Raw genomic sequence first — 10,983 nt, 5'->3', positions numbered from 1 at the left:
AAAAATTTAACATTTTCATATTTTTTTGTGAAAAATTTCTGGAAAATATTCACATTTCTATGCATTAACATAGTATTACATTTTTTATATTTATTTATTTTTCTTGGGTCAGTAAAGTCACTGTCATCCTTTAACCTTACCTGGAATTTTCAATATTAAACTTAAAAATGCGTAAGAGTACATGTCGTTTTGGCGAAAATTCGGAAAAGCAGTCGCTTACCACATGGTCTCTATAACCAATAAATACCGTTTATATTATTACTATTTCGTAATGAACTTCCATGCACACCAAAAATACCACGACGTCTTTTGAAAGTTTTTTGTTTAATTTAAATTAAATAATAATAAAATTATATAATAATAAAATTCTAATAAATTATAATTTTAATATACAAAATTATATAATAAATTATAATTTTTTTCTTTTCTTGACTACTACAAAAAAAACTTTTTTTTTTCGTAATTTTCTTACAAAAATTAAATATTGAAATTAAAAAAATTAAGCGAAAATTCGAACAAAGTGAATCAATAAGAAAGAAGAAAAAACAATCGTATAGAAAAAGAAACGCTTATTTTATTTATTAAAAGTTCAAACGAACACAAAATTAAACATTAAAAGCAAAACACAAAAGAAAAATAGTTAAAAACTAACACAAACATGATTCTATAATTATACCTAAATATTCACAAAAGAAACAAACATACTCACTCAAAATACAAAGTTAGAGAATAAAATTCTACATCTAGAAAATGATACAAAATTTAGCATAGAATTTAATAATAGTAAAAAAAGAAATAATTAATTGTGAAGTTGATGAAAACTTTAAATTTCAAGCACTCATTTTAGATTTTGTCATTAAAATGATTCCGAAAAAAAACATTTATTTTAAAAATAATTATCCTTAAAAACAAGTATCAAATAATCATTTGTATAAGTAAAATAAATACACAAATAATATTTTTTAAACAATATTTTAAAACATCAAAAAGCAAACTTATTTTTAAGAACTTTCACGAAAATAAACGAACTTACAACAGTATAATGGATTAGAATTACAAATGTATCAAAAATACAGAAAATTCCACTTAAAAAAGAGGTAAAAGCTGGTTGAAACATTTTCAAGATAGATAAAATTATTAAAAAAAAGTATACTTAATGCTTCTTGTATGCTTCTAAATGTACAGGTTGAACAGAATAATCGAGTAATGTTAATTTATTGGACAAAAGTAATTGGCAAAATTTACAATTTCATTAGCCATCAGAATCTAAGGAATCTCTAAAGAGCAAAGCTGCACTGAAAACATAGAAACCTGTTTGATTGCTGGAGGAAGCACAGAAGAGTTGATAATCAAATGTTAGAAACACCTTAAAATTTCTCCAGCACTCAAACCAATTTCATGCTTGCAGTCCCACCTTCCTTAGCAGTGACTCTCTAGATTTCGAGGGCGCTTTTGTTTCTTTTTACATCTAAACATTTCTTTTCCTCCCTTTGCATGCTCAAAATTTCACCTTCATTTTTGACAAGTGTTCTAAACATATAAAGGATATTCGTTTCGAAACATTCATATAGTAATTATACATCCAAGAAATGTTTTTTTTTTAATTTATGCTTATAAAATATGCATGGTACTGTACTAGAAATTTCTAGTTGAATGAAATGGAAATATGAATCGTAAATAAGGTGTCTTCTAATCACCGCCCTTCATATATATTTTATGGTTCTTGTCAAAACGTTAGATGGGTTGTAAAAAATAATTTAAACAAAAATAATAAAAAAACTGATTAAACTCTGACTGATCATTGTCAAAGTCACAAATACTTGATTTATCGAAATTTTAAAATGTAAAAAAGAAAAGAAGTATAAAGTCTTATTAAATTCTCATTAATATTTGCAAAGTCAAATGCGTCTTTAAGAAATAGGTAGAAAAAAAACTTATTATTTAACAAAATTTAAGAAAGGGAATAAATAAAAACTTTATTTAACTCTGATTAATATTGTCAAACATATTTAATCCAAATTCAAGACAATTTTTTTTAATAAACAAAAACTAATGATTGCCAAGGTCAAAAATACTTATCACGATTAATCAAAGGTAAAAATCCTCTTTAAACTATGATTAATAGCTATAAAATCAAAGGGTAATTATTGTATTATAAATAAATTTAAAACCATTATTAAATATGTCAATAGTAAGATTATTTTTAAAAATATATTTTAAGGGCGGTGTTTAGATATCTTCAACCATACCTATCAATCTTTCAAGCTAATAACAAAAATATATTTGTGAATACAACACATCTCCAATTCTCTCCAATGAATTAAGTCCACGTATGTTGGTATGTTGTCCAACTTAAACTCGTCTTGTTCTTTCGAATGAGCTGTTGTAACTGTCTGCTTGTCTCTGCTGTCTGTACACGTACATACAAAAGAAAAATGTGACGACCAATCCACCAACTGCTGCAACACATGCAATAGCCACACCAGCAATTGCCACTGGAGTCAAATCCCCTGCAATAATGACAATAACAATCTAATATTCGTTTAGTTGCAAAATTACACATTTCAGGTATCGCTAGTGGCAAAACAGCTGAAGATTTAGAAGATTCTGCATCAGAACATGTGCTGAAATAATCACCAAGTTATGGCAACTTCCAGGCACTAGTGGCCCACGAGAAACTTAAAAAAATTACAGAAGGAGGCTAACACAAAAAGTCAAATTCGTAGCCATCCTCGGCAAATCTCTCTCTCTCTCTCATTTTCTTTTTGCTTTTTATTTATTTTAATTTTTACAAGTTTACAATCCCTTTGCGGTCTTGGCGATTGAAGTTGGCGCGAACAGGTACAAAAATCTTCCCATTTAGATAATCCATTAAAGAAAAACAGAACGAGATCGAAATGTAGTGCTGCCGTTTTCGTTCTGCTTCGGAAATTAAGAATTTATTCTCACTAAGTTTCAAAATTTGCTATGAAAAACGTTTACCAGATGGCGTTCTAATGGAGAAACTTATAAAGCAATGTTTTTAAAATAACAACAATTTAAATTAACCTCATAATGCTGTCTGAGGTTAAAAATATAAGACCTTTGTGTGAATATTTACCTAATCTTATGTATGTAGCAGAAAACATTATTTTATAGCTTTTTCCAATCAGCAGAGCCATCTGTAGACGGAATTTGTAAATAGTTTTCAAAATTAGGAGTGCAATAAACTCGTTTCCAATTTAGCATAAAAAATACATTGGAAACATATTTTTCACTTGCACTGAAGATAAAGTCAAGATAGGAAATATTTAAGTCTATCCCTTTTTTACAACTCCAGCATAAACCTTAGAAAGACCATGTTTTCATCACATACCAATAAGGATTAAAATGTTATGCTTTTTTACAAAAAGCACAATCATTATATATTTCTATAACATTCTGTTCCGTTACAAAACTAATAATAATTACTTGTAAACAAACAAAATAATAATAAAAAAAGTAACAAACACTTATTAAAAATTAACTCTTCTGGAAAAGTTTATTTGGGTATAAAAATTTTAAAATTCTGAGTCGGACAAATCAAAACAGATTTTAAAATTAACTATTTGTATGAACAATTTTTAAATTGCAAATTTTGTAACTGTTTCTCGGTAGAAAGGGCAAGAGTCTGGGGGAAAAAATATGTTGTGAAGAAAAAGTACCTATTTGTTTCCGAATTCATATTTGAAAATAACGGATGGACTAAATTAGAATACACCTGTACCGCTCAAACCATTAACGATTGGAAGTGACAACAAGAAAAATCCAGTAATTGTATTAGAGGTTATTTAAATTTATCAATCTTTATCTTGCTGACTGTGTACTGAAATATGAATAGGTTTTAAAGCTGTTTCTAAATAAGGGACAGATTGTACTGTAAAGAGTATCTTAAAACCAAAAGTGGTGGTAACTGCTTCACACCAAAAGCGGTACAGTGAAACACCAGAGATAATTCTTGGTATAATAATAAGACATTTCTTGGTGTACTGAAACACCGTGTTCCTTTACTTGTAACAATTTGTTCCTATCCTACTGACAGGAATGTTCCCTTACTACTGACAGGAATGTTCCCTTACTACTGACAGAAATGTTCTTTTACTTGAAATGTAAAAAAGTTACCACCATTTTTGTGTTCAGTAACATTAAATCTGTTACTGAAGTTATGAATAGGCTTTAAAGAATATTTCTAAATTAAAAGGGTTGTAACGCAATTCAGTCTCATTTTTAAACAAAGCAGTTTTTATATATTTGAATCACAGCATTCGTAAGATGTTGATAATGAATGGTCTAAGTTTAATAACGCTTTTGTTTTTCTCAATTGAAAAGGTAATTTGAAACTTTTATGGAACTTTTACATGCAGCGATCCCAAAACTATACATTACGTGTGGTGATTACAAAACACCCTTTATTTCATTTTACTACGTTACCTTCTCGTTCTCCTCCACTTCTTTTGGCATAGTTGAATGAGCCTCTTTGTTGCGCCAACACACTCTCTAAGCAGCCAACTGAAATAATTAATTTTTCATGTTAGTAATTTTTTTCTCAAATTTATTAGAAAAAAATTTTAAAAATTAGTTTTTATATTATCATAAAATATAATTTTTTTTCTTTCAGGAAATATAACTTTATATTAATCGTTAATATGGACATTGAGATTTTAATGATAATAATTTAGCACAAATAACTATTATAGAATCTCATTGTTATTTCAATGCTAGATCAAAGAATAGCTATATAGCATAATAATTGTAGGTATAACATAGATAACATTATCTTAATAATCGGTACGCATAAACTAATAATATAGGTTTATATTTAGAATAGTTATTTAGTATAATTATTAAAAAATACGTAAGTAATACACATAAATTTACACATTGGTAATTACTACGTATAAATTAATAACATAAATTCACATTAGTAATTGCTTAGTATAATGTATAAATACATAATAAAACATACATAAATTTAAATATTAGTATTCACTATGTATTAATTAATAGCAAATTTATATTAAGCATAGTTACTTAGTACAATGGCTATAAATTGCGTAAGTAACAGACATATATTTACATATTGGTAATCAGTATATATAAATTAAAAACATGAATTTACATTAAAAGAAATTAATTAGTATAATATCTTAATACATATAAAACATACATAAATGTGAATATTAGTATTTGAAATCATATGTATTAATTAATGTCAAATTTACATTAAACATAGTTACTTAGTATAGTGGCAGAAAAATACATTTGTAATGTATATAACATTTGCAATCAGTGCATATAAATTAATACTTTTGATTTATAACAAGAGTAGTTGCGTATTAAAATGGCTGAAAGAAATATGTATAACATGCATGCATTACACATTGATAATCTCTATTCAATAAATGATTAAGCAGATTTGCATTAAAAGACGTTACTTACAATAACAGAAAAAAAAAACATTTTTAACATACTCATTGTTAATAATTAGACGTCATAAATAATGCTAAGGAAAAGAGTGGATTTATCTAACTATATATAGTAATGCCTACTTGGTACACACTCATTAATTTGCATATTGCTCACGTTAAACAAGTTAAACAAAAAATAAGATCTTCTAAATATTTTTAAATGATGTTATTTAATTATTTTCTACATCTTAACTTAGCAACAAATATGTTGACTGAACCAATCATCAATCAATTAAAAAACTATAATGCAAAGGGATCAAACTGTTTAAAATATTATTACAACTACGGATATTAACGTAATGTTATTTATTTATAATATAAGAGAAAAAAAAGTTGTGAATTTTGACGAAACAGAAGCCGTTAATGTGATAATTCTTGAGAAATAGAATAATAAAATACTTTTTTAAAATTTGATTTCTCAGGAATTATTCGACCGATTTTTCTAAAATTGTATCTCTAATTTTGTAAATAAGATCTTCTAAATATTTTTAAATGATGTTATTTAATTATTTTCTACATCTAAACTTAGCAACAAGTAAGTTGACAGAACCAATCATCAATCAATTAAAAAACAATAATGCAAGGGGGTCAAACTGTTTAAAATATTATTACAACTAAGGATATTAACGTAATGCTAATTATTTATAATATAAGAGAAAAAAAAGTTGTGAATTTTGACGATACAGAAGCAGTTAATGTGATAGCCCTTGAGAAATCGAGTAATAAAATACTTTTTCAAAGTTCGATTTCTCAGGAATTACTCGACCGATTTCCCTAAAATTGTATCTCTTATTATGTAAAATTATATTCTTTAAAATGATTTCAAAAATTGCGTACGTCACAATTTAAAATTTTTTCGACTACTATTAAATAAAATAATTAAAAAAAATATTTACTAAAAGCTAATATTTCGTGAAATTATTTTTAAATGAACGAATTTGATATTTGTGTGTAGAAATTTTTCAATTCCCTTAAATTCTCTAAATGTACGCGGAAATCAAAATTAAAATTAAGGAGTTCAAACTTTGGACCGCTCTCTTGGCCAAACTATTGGGACTATATTTCTCAGATTACGATTACTCCCAATATTTTGAGGGGCAGAAACCCGAATCCATCGGGGAAAAAAGGTTCGCTTATTCAGTGAAAGTGTGATTTTGTTTTTTATTTCGTAGCTTAAAATATCATTTGCACTAATTAATTAGCATGTTTGAGGTTACCCGCTCTAACCATTGAGATTGAGTCCTAGAACGTGACGATCTGATCATTAGATTAAAAGTTATACATGGTGGTTGGTTTTTTATCTTGCGCACTGTAATTTATCTAGGTAAACAGAGGAAAGCTCTTGATTCCGCACTTTATTGGATCACCCTAGTTAATCTGCAGATTTATTCCTCATATTAACGACTTTCAAGCCTAAGCAGCGGCAGATATAATAAGAATCAATCATATGAATTCTTAATATATAATAAACTCCATTCCTGATATATATATAGTTTAGGTGAAATTTAGGAAATGGGGTAAATGATGCAACAAACCATAAAAAGGTAACAAAATGTTTGCAATTTTTTTCATAGAAAACCACCGTTATAAAGCTACGCGTTTAATACAATTCTAACTTCGACTTCAAAAAAAAAGAGGTCAGTTTTGAAAAAGTTGCCAAGGATCCCTTTTTGAAAATGACTTAAAAGATTCTCTGAGAAAATCTTTTGAACTAGTGTAAATCCACCTTTATGTGTTAAAAAGAAAAAAAATTGCCTACTTCTTTGAAAATTGGATAGCAACAATAGCAGAGATTAATGTGAAACGTATGGTTATCCTTTTAAACTTTGTAATTCTAAGCGAAGAAAAATTGAAACAAGAATATAATCGTAAAGAAACCAAGGGGAAAAAAACTTGTGTAAAAACATGTATTTAAAGTAAATTTTAAAAAAAAATTGAGATACTTATGGACCCTGTGCTGGCGATTGATTTCCGAGCTGCCGCCGATACGAACATTGGATTGGTCCCTATTATTCGAAGACTGCCGAATTTTAATACCGCAATATTTGCTGTAAAAAATATCGATACTTAACAATATTTTTCCTATTTAGCTAATTTTGATTATTTTTATATTGATCAGGACAGTCTTGGCATAGGCTTCTGAAGCTTGGCAATGACAAAACTGGAGGGAAATTGTATCGCAATATTTGAGAGAAAGATTTTGCGGAGTATACTTGGCGGTGTGAATGTGTGAAAACGATAACTGGAGAAGGAGATTTAACTTTGAACTGTGCAAGATTTATAAGCAACCCTATATTATTAAGCACATGAAAACAAATAGAATAAATTGGATGGCCCACGTGATTCGAATGAGTAATGACAACACAATATAAAAGATATTGCTTTTTAGACCTAGTGGAGAAAGATAGCAGGGAAGGCCGTAGTTGAGATGGGCTGATTCGGCGGAGTCAGATTTTCTTGCAATTAATGAAAAAATCAAAGATAAATCGGAAGCAGTTATGGAGAAATCTTCAGAGGAAGGCATTGGCCCACATTGAGCTGTCTGGCCAACTATGATGATGATGAATATATTAGTTATTCAAATAAAATGTGTCAACGCTCTCAATAATACGGTGTTCAATAATATTTATGATGAATAATATTCACAATATTATTTTTTGATATGTTTTGTTATCAATAATGACATTGTTGTATTTGATACACCTATGTGTATTAACGGTAGACAATGACCTGCGTAAACCATAATCCAATGTAAAGGTCAACTTTGTTTCATAGTTCCTAAAGTACCAGAAGTTACAAAAATAAAAATGACCAAAAAAATAAATAAATAAATAAAAATAAAATTTTAATTACCCAAAATTATTTTTTTAAATGATGTTTTTCATTTTTCTAAAATCTAAACATTTAACAAAACCAACGACTTGAGTTTGATTCAAAGCAGATTATGACACTTGATATGAGTGTAATTTGATGTTACATTATTAAAAGCAAAAGTGTTAAAATCGATATTAATGAAATATATAAGCTTTAATAATAAGAATTTTTACATTAAGGTTTCTTAATTGAAAAAAAAAACTCAGGAAAAAATTTTGTACTTTTTTTCAACGTAACAAAATTTAAAAATTCTACTGATAGTAGTTTTTTAAACCACGTTGATCTAGTAAAGTTTAAAAATTGAATTAATATCTCTGCCAAACTAATTGTAACTGAATTTGAAGAAAATGAATTCAAATAGAATTTTAAAAAATTGTTGATGAATCAGAAGAAAACAAATCCGAACAGAATTTTCATAATGCAATTGAAGCAAAATAAAAAAATAATAATAAAAGGATTTAAAAACTCTAACGGAATCAAAAGAGAAAATTCACATAAAATTTAAAAATTTTAATAAAAAAATTATTTAAAAAATTCAAATAGCGTAACTGAATCAGAATAAAAAAAATTAAATAGAATTTTAATGATTTATCTGAATAGGATAAAAATTATTAATGGAATTTTAAAAATTGGAATTTTCGGAACCTGCCATCTAAGATTCTACAACACCGAAATCTACTTCATGGTTATTTCAAGCTTTTTTTTTTTAATTTTTAAGGAAAAAAAAATTCCAGAAATCTAACAGTTTTAATTTCCATCTTAAGTTTAATTTTCCACAACATATTTAAAAACAAATTAGAATAAATTCAATATTTAATTTTTCTAAAAAATCGCCAAGAGGTTTCGTCATCCGGCTCTTTTGCAACATTCTAGGTATTTTTAAGGTGTGGACTTTGGATTAACAACATAAACTTATGAACTTACCTATAACCAACACAAACATAGACTTCCAACAAGCCATCTTCATATTTCCTAGCAAATCCTTAGAAATATTCAGAAGTTATGCACAATTTAATAAATTCGTAAAAAAAAAATATTCGAATATAATCGAAACAACGATTTCCTGTAACGTTAGGTCAGCATTCGCAATTGTAGAATCTTATCATTTAAGGGTCTCTTACGCTGATAATCACCCAGGTAACATAAAAAGAATTCTGGGAGGTACATAATATCATTCTTACTTTCCGCAAGATTAGATATGAACTGGCACCGTTTAAACTTCAGGTAGTTTTTTGTGAAAAAGGAAGAATACGAACGTAAAACTGAGAGACTAAGAATGACTAACAGGAATAAGTTGAAAATGAAGGATTTAACAGTTTAAAGATAACAAAACAGGTAAACAAAACAACACAGAAGTATGAAACATATTTGTGGTGAAAAATATCTTTTAAAGTCTTCTTTGCAGTTATCTAAAACGTATATGAAGAGAAATTCGATTTAAAAATCGTTTGAGTTTACTGTGTTTGATCTAACGTTCTTCTTAAAAGAATTAAAATATTGTTCGTTTTTTTTCTAAATTCTGAATTATTTTTTAAGTGTTCGTAAAGACGCGAATTGAAATCGTGTAAATGAGTTAAAAGAATAAATCTTTCCAGGGTTTAATGATTGAGAACATAACTTTTGCATTATATTCGATTAGTATTCTTTATTTAGACACCTCTTCCAAACGATAAAAAAAATAAAGGTGATTCGTCACTCCTGCTCTTAAGTGGTGATCAGTAAGGGTCACTTTGGGGCACGTAACACTCCAAAAGGGCATTTGTTTCATTTACGGGGATTGTTCTATTTTCAGATTTTCTTTCTCTTTTTTTAATAGATTCTGCTAAAAACCTATCATTCAAATACAAACGTTTTTTTTTTTTTTTCATAAAAAAAAAATAATGATGTATTTGTTTTGTTAAACTTAATGTACTTAAACGTAATTAAACGCATTTGTGTTGTTAATCTTAAGAATACTAGTGAATTTTTGAGGATGCATTTCTCCCCTAATAATATAATAAGAGAAAAATTAGCACGTTAATCTTAGGAAATTAATTAGGATATTAATCTTAAAAAATTAAGAAAAAAATAAATAAGATTAAAAATAAAATAAAGTTAAAAATAAAATAAATTTAAAAATAAAATTAATTTAAAAACAAAATAAATTAAAAATTTTAAAAATCACCTTTTCCACAGGTCTGTACGAAAAGTGATGTATAAAACATTGCGTGTGACTTATAAAAATCGAGTATAAAAATTATCTTGTCTAATTTTTCAGGTATTATGCTCATTTTCTATAAAATTGATCTTTAAATGTGTTGCTAGAAATTTTCATAAAATTTTTAAAAAGAACAAATGTAAAGACGGTGATATATTTAATGAAATTATTGTTATTCGAATTAAATCAAAAGCCCGTTACCAACCTAATAAATAAAATATACAAACTTAATTTGTGAACGCATAAACCAGTAAAATATTTCATTTTAAAAATATATAATTAGAGAAAGGGATTTTTTTTTATCGTTTTATCTTTAAATATCTTAATAGATTTTACGTCCTGCAGTTAAATTCCCAATCCTAGAACTTTATTTAGTCTAGTAACTTCTCTTCGGTGTTTATACATAATATGAAAACGAGACAAAAT

General features: G+C 27.0%; 1 protein-coding gene across 1 annotated transcript; it reads right to left on the bottom strand.

The window, feature by feature from the left end:
• Window positions 1-554: 554 nt before the first annotated feature.
• On the bottom strand, window positions 555-9,511 carry LOC107448349 (uncharacterized). Its single transcript, XM_016063511.3, has 3 exons — window positions 9,285-9,511; window positions 4,450-4,527; window positions 555-2,510 (listed from the first exon to the last, which is right to left on the bottom strand). The coding sequence occupies exons 1-3, from the start codon at window positions 9,325-9,327 to the stop codon at window positions 2,353-2,355; spliced, it is 279 nt and encodes a 92-aa protein (XP_015918997.1). The 5' UTR covers window positions 9,328-9,511; the 3' UTR covers window positions 555-2,352.
• Window positions 9,512-10,983: the final 1,472 nt, after the last annotated feature.

Source organism: Parasteatoda tepidariorum, chromosome 6 (assembly GCF_043381705.1).
Source record: "Parasteatoda tepidariorum isolate YZ-2023 chromosome 6, CAS_Ptep_4.0, whole genome shotgun sequence".
NCBI lineage: Eukaryota > Metazoa > Arthropoda > Arachnida > Araneae > Theridiidae > Parasteatoda > Parasteatoda tepidariorum.
This window is presented reverse-complemented; position numbering and strand designations above follow the sequence as displayed.

Coding starts and splice junctions, on each gene's coding strand:
- LOC107448349 (XM_016063511.3), bottom strand. CDS start 9,327: ATGAAGATGGCTTGTTGGAAGTCTATGTTTGTGTTGGTTATAG. Junction 4,528..9,284: donor TATGTTTGTGTTGGTTATAG/GTAAGTTCATAA, acceptor TAATTATTTCAG/TTGGCTGCTTAGAGAGTGTG. Junction 2,511..4,449: donor AAGTGGAGGAGAACGAGAAG/GTAACGTAGTAA, acceptor TCATTATTGCAG/GGGATTTGACTCCAGTGGCA.